Source organism: Solanum tuberosum, unplaced genomic scaffold (genome assembly GCF_000226075.1).
Source record: "Solanum tuberosum cultivar DM 1-3 516 R44 unplaced genomic scaffold, SolTub_3.0 scf00068, whole genome shotgun sequence".
In the NCBI taxonomy this organism is placed as follows: domain Eukaryota; kingdom Viridiplantae; phylum Streptophyta; class Magnoliopsida; order Solanales; family Solanaceae; genus Solanum; species Solanum tuberosum.
This window is the reverse complement of record NW_006238994.1, coordinates 957,079-969,855: the sequence shown is the minus strand read 5'-3', so window position 1 is coordinate 969,855 and position 12,777 is coordinate 957,079. Positions and strand designations below refer to the sequence as shown.

Below are 12,777 nucleotides of genomic sequence, written 5' to 3'. Positions count from 1 at the left end.
GACAAGGCTTAAATCTGCATAAAAAGATTTAGGATCATGCTCAAAAGATGGCTGTATTGAAGGAAACTTCGCATCACATTCAACTTGAGTCCCGTACTCTCTCCATATTTGCTGGAACTGAATCATGTTGAAAGTATGTGTCACAGATCACAATCAGCTCTAAGATTATCACTGGTCTTCCATATTATAGTTAAATAGTGACACCTGCCTTTTATTGTGCATCCACACATTCTACAATATAACTGCAATTTTTTATTTTTTATTTTTTGGAAGTGGATAACACTTACTCTTTTTTTCTTGATAATTGTGATGTTGCGCACCTCAATTAACTCCATAGGGTACCTGACGGCTGACACTTCCCACTCCACAGGGTACCTGCTACTTCCCAGCAGTACTGTACCGCGTAACTCTGTCCACCAAAGCTTGGATAGATGTGAAGAAATCACCTAGTGCTTTTTGCCTCCATTGAGATTTAAATTTGATCTCATGGTTCTCAAACCACTTCATTCACCACTAGATCACACCCTTGGCTGCGGTACTTTTCTCCTTTTTTTCATTTACTCTACCGCTTAACAATACTAAATTACATCATCCCAAATACTAGAACTAATCTAAACCATTACAGGCCTAATTTCTTAGTCTGAGGACAAGAGCTAATAAGTCCCTACATATGCCTAGGGGGGGAAAAGAATTAGATCCTGGTTGAGAACTCTAAGGTTTCAGGTTCGAGACAAAAACACTAGGTGACTTCTCACCATTTGTCTTAATCTTGGTGGACAGAATTACCTGGTGTCTATTGTTGGTGGGAGGTGGCGGGTATCCCGTGGAATTGGTCAAGATGCACACAAGTTGGCCTATACACCGCGATTCTCAAAAAAATATATCATGAATATCCCTGCTTTAGTCCATGAAAAGCGTTCTTGGAAAAGTTTCACTTCATACACACCATGCAAAGGAACCTACTAGGTATCTCAAGAGGCGACTGTTGGCTTGTTTATTCGTCAATATGCTTAAGGAGTTAAAGTAAGAAAATGTCCCCTTTGTCGAGAATTTGACCATGTGTGTATCTAAGTGAATATATGACCCATTTAATCTATGGAGATTTTGCAAGTATGAGCTTCAATGTTCACGCAAGAATCGTAATCAACATTATGCATCTTAACCAAACAAACATCGATAAATTTATCTCCAAGATAAGAATATATTGCATCATTAAAGTGAGAATGTGCTTGATGACATAGACTGAAAGTAAGCACACTTCACTAATAACAACTACTTCCAGATGAAACCAAAAATTAACGGCAAATAACAATAAGGAACACATCCAACAAGTCATATTGGGTGTTGGAAAAAGCATGTCAGTAAAGCAAAAGGCGTGAAACAAGAAATTTGAAAATCCACCAAATAATCTTCGTCTATATATAATCGTTTTTTCTGTTTTCTTTCCTCTTCTATTTTTGGATCACCAAGAAATCTATGTGGGTTAAACAAGTCTGTCATGCACGGTTGACTAACTTGGGGGAATCTTAACCCACCCTCTACACTCCTCCAACTTGAATACCAGGCTTCAGTCAACAATAGGTTTTGAAATTGTGACTCTGCGCTGTCGTTTTTTCCCGTTAAACCAAAGCAGAGACTTCTACATATGATCATTTTTTAGCCAATTTTAGAGTTATCTTGCAGCTGTAGCACTTATATTTGAATCCATCCCACTCAAGATCATTCTTCCTATCTCTAATCGAACTAGTCCACTATCTCTTAGCAACTGTACTTCTTAGTTTCTAGACATTATAGCACATTACGATAACATATTTAGCCTCACTTGCTCCTATAAGAATGCATCTGCCAGCTGAGTTGGTCCACCACATTTCCCAACTGACCATAATTCATTGAAGTGCCAATCAGAGGTGTGAATATTAGTTGCTGATAACAAATTGAACTAGAACTATTTATCATTCCTTCTTTACCTTTCCATCTTTTCCCAGACTTCTCCAACACATCAAAAAGATTTTAAAATAATTTTTTTTTAAAAAAGAAGAAGAAAGAAGCATCGAAATTGATGCATGAGACATATACTCTCTCAGTTTCAATTAGTTTGTCTTAGTATCTTTTTTAGTCCGTTTCAAAAAGAATGCCTCAACCCCTTTTTGGCAAATGTTTAATTCTAAATTTCCAAATGACATGTTTAAAACAACAAGATTTAAAAGCATTATTCACTTTCTTAAACTCCTATCAAGTCAAAAATTGAAACAAAGGGAGTAACAGATAAACGGGATCATACACAAACTGATCATGAGTTAGAGAAGTGCGAATTTACTTTTCTAATAACAAATTTATCAAACAAATACAAACATAAATCCAACAAAAGTATACCCTTTCCTTAACAAACTATCATAGTATTCCACTATTTATATATCACCTTTTTCTTCCGTCCAGCACTTACAGTAATACCTCCTAACACAAAATTCAAATAACAAAACATTACCCAGATCAGAACACAAATGATTAACAAAAAAACAAATATAAACCCAGAAAGTTAAAACCTTTCATCAATAAACTACCGTACAATTCTCAATTTTAGATCACCCAGATCAGCGCATGAAACAAATCACAAAGACACCCAAAAAAAAGGGAAAAAAAATAGAATTCCGGTTACCGTGGTATACAGATTTGACAAGCGATTCAATATTTCCTTCTTGACGAAAAACAAGAGGAGGATCAGAAGTTTGATTTGAAGAATCAATGGAAATTCCAGCGGAATCATAGCCTCTATACTCTAAACGCCTCAAACCATTAAAGAGAACTTCAAGGATGTATCTTCTCTCTCTGGTAACATTGTAATTCAAGTAGGCAAATATTCCACACATATTTTCTGGAGATATTTTTTGATTGAATCAAAGAAAAAATGATTTTTGATTTGAAAAAATAGAGAAATAAATATATATAGTAGTAGTGATGTGGAGTAGTATTTTTATGTAATAGGGGGGGAAAGCACATGGGAAAGAGGAAGAAATTTGACTTTTGACTCTTCAATTTGTTTGATGATTGGGATTTCAAACAGATCATTCCAACTAATAGGAATTTAACAAGTCATTATGAGTTGTGATTATTCTTGATTTATTTTTGCTAAAATGTAAGAATGTGGTAAATATGGTACTAATAAACAATTTGATCAAATAAAGAGATACCATATTAAAATATCATTAATGTCTTTGATTACTTTTTTATGTCAAAAGAGAGGGGGATTTTCCTAGGATTATAGTCTCAGCCCCCCTATAAAGAAGTATTTTTTATTTCTAATTTATGTGATACAGATTTTGAGAGTCAAAAATGTGAATATAGATAAAAATAAGTTTTTTTAAAAATAAAATGTATATATTTGAAGTCAGAATAATTGATAATTTAATTTATTAACAAGATATTTTATAAAAAAAATTATGATAAAAAGAAAGATTCGTTAAAATTTCAAAAATCAAAATATGTCACATAAACTTAAATGGATGGAATAGTTTTAAAATTTGCAACCTCAATTCTACTTTAGTTGACATTATTTTTTTATTAATTCATTTAAGGAAAAAAGACACATTCTTATATTTCATTTATGAGAATTTTTTATAGCCACAAAAATGTTACTATAACATATCTAAAACTGCAAATTTTAAAAATATTATAATCACCGAAATGTGATGCTATAACTAAGACCAAGTTTCAAAATATACTTTTTATGATTAAATTTTTTATCAAGTCAAACTTATTAATTTAATTTTATGATTTTTGTATGTTTTTCTAGAGCGGGTCTTATTACTTTTAGAGGTTGTTTGATTTGAACACAAATTATGCTAAAATTAGCTATTCTTGTATTATTTATTATTGACTCTTTAGTTTGTTGTAAAAAGAAATTGTTTGTTTAAAAAAAATATCCTTCACTTTAATATACAAAGGGATTGAGAAACCCTTATGGATATTTTTGTCATTTTCATTATTTTATTCTGAAATAAATAATCTCAAATTGTTCCACCTCATGGATATTTTAATCATTTTCATTATTTCATTCAAGAATAAATAATCCCAAATTATTTCGTCCTCTAACCTGATATAACTTATCCTAAAGTTAGTAACCAATCAAGAAATTATTATTTAAATCATATTAATAAAACAGAGTGTATAGAACTTGGGAATTATAAAGTGAAAAATCCATGACTCTATCCTTGAGTTTGTAGTTCAAAGGTTGGCAGTCCTACATATCAAAAGGCTTATTGGATTTTCTACCTTATTTTTTATGATAAGGAAAATTCGCAGCCGTTACATTTTGGGTACACACAGGGTAAAGCTTCCGTTCCTATGCAATATCTCGCAAACCACATAGGAGAGGTAACCCGCACTAGCCCGGTGCGACGAGTTCGACCCAGAAGGCAAATCCCTTGCTTTCGCTGGCAAGGAATTTCGAACTTGAGACCTCCAACATGGAAGTTTCAAGCCCAAACCACATTTTCTACCTAGACTACATTCCTTGAGAGTTTTGTTATTAAAAGTGGTTATTGCATTGGTGAGTCTAGTAGATTTATAAGATTTGAAATAATAAATTTATGATATATATATATATATATATATATATATATATATATATATATATATATATATATATATATACTAGAGAGACATGGCCCGTGCTGTAGCCTTAATCAGCAACACAATGACACTCATATGCTTTTCATGGGTGCACTGTTAATTATAGTCTAATATTTGTCAGTTTCTCAAAATAGATATACATATATATACATAATTTTTTCTAAAGTTACCGGTTGCACATGAACCCCCACCTAGAGGGGTGGATCCGCCTTTGCATGCTCAGCATGAGCCCAACATAATAACTTTGTTCTTCATAGACGATAAATTTTATCGCTAAAAATTATATGAAGCACAAATTACAAAGAATCAATTTATTGAATTGTCTTCCTCAGAGTCCATTGGACTCTCTTTTCTTCTCCTTTGAGTGTTCTCTTGTTGGGCTGAAAACTCAACATACATAGTATCAGTCACGCGAAAATCAATTCATTTTTCGAGAACAATCGAACAAAATGAGCATATCATCAAACTATGAAATAATTTTAACTTTATTGGAATTGTCACAAACTTGCAATGCGAGTGTTTCGAAATTGTCAAAATTAGCAAGTGTCATTTTTTGTGGAAAAACTTATTCGGATATATCTGCACCACAAATAATTCTTTTTGCTTCTTCACTTCATTTAACAGAACAACAACAAATCAGATCTGCAATAAAAATAAGCTAAAAGGCATAAATATCAAATTTGAAGGAAATTTATCGTCATTGATCAAACAAATCACAAGGAGCAGGATAAATAATAACTAATCTTGCCGTGTACATAGGAATAAAAGATTCACTTCAACCAAAGTTAGGAACCATTTGTCGTAAGCATTTGAAGACCCCATAAAAACGTCAAGCTTTTCATTACCATATGGAGTAATTTTTAAGTTGAATTGTTCACTTTCTTGAAGACAATGCTTTACCTCTACACTTTCCAAAGTTTTTCAAAATTAAATTTAACTTTGAGCACCAATTGTTACTTGAAACTGTTCATCTCATAAAGTTATCCACTATGTACACATACTAAAGAGACCACTTAAATTTGGAGCAGAGAGTAGCAGTTTGACCGTAGACTTACCACTCCATAGAAATGATTTCAAGTTGAAACAAATATTAAGTCAACATATTTATTTGAAATTTTTCTCAACATCTTCTTTAATCAAGGTAAGTTTATTAATCTGCAATATTAATAAATCATTCAAAAGGAACTCAACACAATTATAGTTCCATCTAAAAAATGAAAAACCACATGAAATGATGAACTAAAAATATTAATTGAATACAATTGTACATTAAAGATTCATCAACATAATTTTTGTTGGCATGTGTGTCCAATTAAAATAAAATAGACCTATAAATGTCGAGCAAAGAACCAAGATATTGTTGGGTTCAACAATAATCATGATGTCACACCATGTGGAAGCTTACAATTACAAATTAAGACGGTGATAAATTAGATGACAAAAAACTTTTATTAAAAACATAGTATTATAATATGAAAAACTAATATAAAAGAAAAATAATAAAATTGTTAACAAAATAACTCTCCCTATAAACAAAACTCTTTAAATGACTATATTGTGGATGTTATGATGTTGTGTTGTATTCTGGTATGAGATGATGTGTCTTCAATTTATAGAATTTCAAACTTTTCTTTCAAGAAAAATAACCCAAATATGGAAGAGAATTATATTTTTCTTTTAGGAAAAATAAAAGTATTATAGTTATACTTTGACTTTGCTTCAAGAGAAAAATAAATATCTCTCCATATATATATAAAGGAGGAAATTGAAAATCTAATGTGGCATAGTTCTTTGATCAGGATTTCCAATTATCTTTTTTCTCAGATTTTAGAGAATTTTCTCTTTATTTTAGGATTTAAAATATTATATTAAAGTATTCATTACCCCTTGAACTTGAAGCTTTTTATTCGGTGTACACCTAAACTATATTCCATTTTAATTATCCCCCCCCCCCCCCGAACTTGTTTATTCCTCCATCGCGTACACCTTTATTGTCCACTTGGCGTAGAAATTGACAACACACTCTACTAGGCGCGTGAGGAAGTGATTTTTTGCCACATCATAAATTTATATATTTTTAGGAACAAATGTAAATTCAAATTCGAAGAAAACGTTTTAGAAACCCATAAATAAGAAAATGTTGCTCAAAAGTTTACACAGGAAAAGATGTTATTCGTTAATTATGAAGTGTACATTATTCTTTTAATTGTGCATTTATCTTTTATCCTTTGTAATTGCCCGAGGAATAGGAAGTCATATTTGGGGGGAAGACAATGTGAAGAAAGAACAAGACACCAAAGAGTTTGCTTCAATTTTTTTATTATTATATAATTTCACAAGGCACAATGCATATGATATAATGAGAAAACTTAGTAGGCATTAAACCACTTTCATTGTACAATTTTTTTTAAAAACAATTGTTATTTTCAAAATGTAAATAATTTATGAAAATTGGAGTTTTGTAATGCAAGTTCTAATTATTTTTTACATTTTGTCAACAATTTGAAGTGAAAATACATTTTGAGTTGAATTTTAAAACTTTGTAGTCAATATCTTTTTCGAAGTTGAAATTCAAAAAAAAATAAAAAATTAATGATCAAATGCCTCCTTTAATAACTTATGATTGGATAGGCATGAGAGAAATATTAATTTGCAAAGAAATGGAAAAATATTGATAGTTTAATTTTTTAAATTATTTCCTACCATATGATATACATTAATTATTTTTCTAACAAAATTTTAGTTTCTTATTGTTTGTAGTTTTTCTGTTTCTTTTTTAAATTTAGTCATGAAAACTTAAAATAATAGAATGGTCAAATGAAGGTCTAATGATAAATTGAATTTTCACAATTCAATGATATTTGATGAAATCATAAAATTATATATGATATTTTTGAACTTGGGGCACATAAAACAAAGAAAACGTGTCTTAAAATAATTATTAGCCACCATGTATTCTAAGTACAACTTTAATTTTCAAAATTATTTATTTCTTATGTTTCTTTTATTTTATTTTTGTTTTTCAAGTTTAAATAGCTAATTTAAATAGATTGTTTTGCCTTTATATTGAAATGTTTTTTACCAATACTTCAAGATAGTTTTTGTATAGAATGTTAAAAGAATTATAAAAAGATGATAGAATCATAAATGATATTTCTTACGTAGTATTTTTTATAGTGACTCTAGAAGTAATTATTTATATACATTATGGTTTAGCTAAATTTTACACTCTGTTTAGACGAGCAAAAGTAATTATTTTATAAATTTTAAAATAAATGAAAGGAAAAATTATGTATAGATAAAAGATTAGACAAGCAAAACTAAAAAAAAATCTTTTCGTTACAAAAATAAGGAGCATAAGTTTAGTGATATAAAAAATATTTACAGAAGATAAAAGAATCTTAAGCGATTTAAAATTATAAAAGATATAAAACTTAAATACTAATTATAAACTTAATTAAAACTTGAAATCTGAAATATTTAGTCATTAGGATGACACTACAAATATATAGAATATTTTAAGTAGTTAATTATTCTAAAAAGTTATTTAGTGAATTTAACGAGTTATTATGACCGCGCAGAGGCGGATAAGTTCACTAATTTTAAATAAAGTAAGAAAATCATATCAAAACTTTAACAAATATCAACTTCCTTAAAAATTGGTTCTTTGTTCAATCTTTCCAATTTAGCATCACATGGGTTACTCAAAATTCTGTAAGCTGATTTTTTACATAGGAAGAAGGACTGCGAAAATAGGAAAAATATAATAGCTATCCTTTCAGTTAAAAACATGTTTCCATTTGAAGAGAAAAATGTCAAAATTAAGCTCATATACCTGAAAATGATTAAATTTTTGAAATTATGTTCGATGTTTCTTACATCGCATCTTTTCAATTTCTTTCCTTTTCTTTCTTCTCGAAGTACAGGAAACCGCCTACATAGGAATAATTAACAAATTGAAAAAATATCAACATAAAAAACAAAGCGAAGATATACTATATATCAATAATAAAGAACAATTATATACATTCAAAGAAGAACAAAATACTCAATAAAAAAAGAAATCAAAAACAAATTAAGTTACTACCATCATTGTTACTTTGCCGCTATGGCCTCCTAGTGATACTCATAGATTCTACAAATGCCATTGAATTATGAAATTAGCATGTGGAACAGATAGCAACAACATGATGAACCAACTAGGGAAGAGTTGGTCTCTTAAAGGATCGTTTGGTTTGAATACAAGTTATCCTGAGATTAGTTATGTTGGTATAAGTTATACTCGGATTAATTATGCTGGGAGTAGTTTTTATTGCTTGTTTGTCATATTCAAACTTATATCCATTGCATAATTTTTAATAATAAGTTGTTTGTTTACAAAAATATCCATTGCATAACATCAGTCATCAAACACCGTTGGTTGTGTCACTTCCAAATTTATGTCATTTTTGATAGCTTACATAATAACAAAGACAAAATTAATGAAAGAGACATAATGTATATGTAAATCAAGTAAAAATTAGAAAGTAACAAATGTAAATATACCTAATTAGTATCAATAATAAGGCTTAAGTCATTTGCAACCCCTTAAAGTTGTCTGTATATTTCACTTAGACACCTCAATCTAGCCTTGTACCTATTGAACACTTAAATCTTAACAAATTTATACCTATTTAACACAAAATGATAATCAATTAAGAAAAACAATAGTGTGTGCATCTCAATCGCATATACATAGCAAATGGACTAATGAGACAATGACACGTGCGATTGGATTTTTTTAAAAAAAAACTCTATTGAAATAATACAAAAGGAATTTTAAGAAAATATAATTTTATTTTAAAAATTAACCCACCCCCAATCCCTTCTTCTTCTTCTTCTTCACCCATTTGCACTGGGTCACCCCTGCGCCTCAACCCGTCAACCACTAGTAAACCATAGCCTACAGTCTTCTTCTTCGTCATCGGACCTTATTTTCCTTTCAACTGGGCCGTTGCACCTCAAACGCCAACAAATCATAACATTCACTCCATTCTTTTTCTCCATCGAATCTTATTCCTTTCACCGACGTCGATAATACACCATTGTTGCCCATCTAAGCTAACCTCTCATTTATCTTTCGTTCTAATAGCATCAAAACGTTCCATCCACTCTCTTCATCTTCTTTCCATTAGTAAACATTTGTCACAATTATAAGAAAATAATAGACATTTTTCAAAAAAATAATCAATTGCTTCACTGGAATACTATTTTCATCTTAAACAATGGAGTTTCGCCGGAATATTATTTTCAGCACAAATAATGAAGCTTCGTTGGAATATTATTGTCATCAGAAACAATAGACCTTCACCAGAATATTTGAGACTTTAATCATATCTACATAGAATTAAAAAAAAAAAAAAGAATGAAAAAGCAGTAGACGAACTGGAGAGGGTGAGGGAGAGGTGGAGGGGGTGGGTGTGTAAAGAGACATGGAATAGTTGAGGATGAGAAAGACGTTCCTTTCCTTTTCTTTTTTTTTAATATTAATTATTATTGTTTAATAATTTAGCTATGTAAGTTGGAAAGAAAAAGAAAAAATATTATTTCTAATTGTTTTCACGCGTTTTAGGAGAGTGAACTACACTTTTTTGGCCATGTCAATTTTTTGTGTCTAATTGAAATCACTTTTGAACATATAAATTATAAAGTGTTCAATAGGTACATGTCTAAATTGAGGAGTCTAGGTGAAATATGCAAACAACTTTAAGGGGACGCATATGACTTAATCAAGATCATAAGAAATCCATTCAATTCTCCAAAGCAATTACCTTCGCAAAAGTGAGGCCTACAACATTAGAAAACAAAGCCAAGTCTTAAAACATCGAAAGAATTCTCAAGATTCGTTTGGAACTCCGTACACACAAACCACATGTGAAAATTAACTAAACTAGACGTTTCGGACTCAATGGAACCATCAAAACACGTATCCGAGGTCTCCTTGACCTAAAATTTGAGAAAACTACAAGAAACTAACTCAATGCCCGAAAGTCTAAAACAAGCTCCAGATCTCTCAAAATCAACTAAGACCTCACATAGGCCTAAAATCATCCCCAAATCTAATGAAACTCTCAAAATTTTGATTCCGATCATCCGAACCTTGAATGTTGATCAAAGTCAACCCAAACACTAAATTTTCATAATTTCACAACTTAGGAATCTTCTAAAAGACTCAGAATTTGAAATTGACAACTCTCCTAGCTCAAATTTCATAATTCGGAACTGATGAAATTGACGGAATTTCATCCGACACTCGAAACTTCCAAAAACCACGTTCTTAGCAATATTAAACTTTCAAACTCAAAACCTATAGAATTCTCAACTTTTAACTCAAAGTTCAAAATCAACTTTTCAAACTCAAACATAAAAGACTCGGGGTCGATATCGGGAGGAGCAAAATGGTCAATTCACAAAAAATTTCAAAAATGACCGACCATACCATTACACAAGTGTCCCTTAACTAAGGTCTCAAATCAGCTGCCGGAAGATACCATGTACTCAACAAGAAAAGAACATGTGTAATATCACATTAGAGAAATCATAGTATATTGATAAGATCTCACGACCAGCTCAACCTATGAATGTAAATAATTAACCCACAATATAGTAACACAAGTCAACATATATAACAACAATCACCAAGAGATATGTGGCAAATAATGAATTGATAGAGGTGTGGAGTTTAACTGAGATAAAAATATATGTAGACTTTCAAACACAATATTATGAAACAACAAATATTTAGATACATGTTTCACATGATCACAATTACATATATTCGGTCTTCTCATAGAATTATAAACACATATCCGGTCCTCTAATAGAACTCACACAAAATATTTTAGTGTACTGACATAGTACTCGAGTCAACCAGAGTTAGTAATCATACCAGGTGTTATACTCAAGTCAACCATTAGTATCCATACCAGGTATGGAATTTGAGTCAACCATTAGTATTCATGTATCGGAGTGGTACTTGATCAAACAAACAATCACAAACAATCATGCACAAACATAATGAACAAGTTCACTTGAAAGTAATAAGTCACATAAACAGGTCTATTGCATGGGATTATCAACATAATGTCATTTCATGTTTTGTCTTATGTTTTTCCTAACATGCATTGCACAAAAGATATCATAAAGCAGTAGATATGCATATGCACATAAACTGGAAATCATACGACCATCACCTACCTTTAATCAAGCCTTTTAGAACTCTAAAGAACCTGAGCTTTTCCCTTGTTCAAATCCTCGACTTGTTCTTAGTCTGAAACAAACAATACATACAACAATCAATAAAAAAAAATAACTTAATTATACTCAGATTAGATACAAATATTAACCCCAGGCCAATTCATGATCATTCTACCCAAACTAGGATTTTTTCACCATTTCAGATACCTTTTCCAAGAGTAATATCCTAGATTCTAAGGTTTAAAATCAAATTACAAGATTGGGAAATGAACTTACCTTTATCGATGAATTTCATGGAAAAATGAGTGCAACCAGCCTTAAATCGTCCCTCTCAATCCCAAGAACAATAATGCAGAAAATAAAATATTTCGAGACTTTTCTGCATAAAATCTCAACTTATCCCGCCCGCTATAGCATCAAAGATTGTTTTCTTTCTTAAGGTGAATACTCCTTAATACAATACATTTTGCCTTCAGTTGACTTTTTTTTTTTTAACTTCAGCTATTTGTTTTCTTCTTAGTTGTTCTCAAATGGAACGGAAGAGCAACGACACATAATTGTATAAATTCATGAGTCAGGTACATACTAATTTTGACTAGTACTTTCTTGTGTGAAAGATTCAGGTTATTCCACCCTATTTTTTTCCTAATTGAAAATTGTAGTTTTGTTCAAATGAACATCAAGTTTTTCAACAACATGTCTTTCCTGATTGTATCAAGGAATAAAACCAATGTCAATTCATGTACGTATGTAGGGTACTATGTGTAGAAATCTCACGTCTAGGATTAGAGAAATCAAGGATTGTATTGATAAAAATAATGTTGAGTTACAACCTCCTTATATAGGGAGAATTGTAGAGTCCTAAGTTAACTATACTTAGTGTAACGACTCGGAAAAAAATGATAGGTTAAG

The 12,777-nt window shown here is 30.7% G+C and overlaps 1 protein-coding gene across 4 annotated transcripts in view; it reads right to left on the bottom strand.

Moving 5' to 3' along the window:
* The window catches only part of LOC102601127 (glutamine--fructose-6-phosphate aminotransferase [isomerizing] 2), a 22,146-nt gene extending 19,222 nt beyond the window's left edge, over nt 1-2,924 (bottom strand). For all 4 annotated transcript variants that reach the window (XR_367158.2, XR_001473224.1, XR_367157.2 and 1 more), the window contains exon 1: nt 2,657-2,924. Coding sequence is in view for 1 of the 4 variants with exons in the window: in XM_006345337.2 (XP_006345399.1) it covers nt 2,657-2,867 (211 nt within the window). In the remaining 3 variants the exon portion in view is untranslated. The remainder of the gene's footprint in view (nt 1-2,656) is intronic.
* Nucleotides 2,925-12,777: the final 9,853 nt, after the last annotated feature.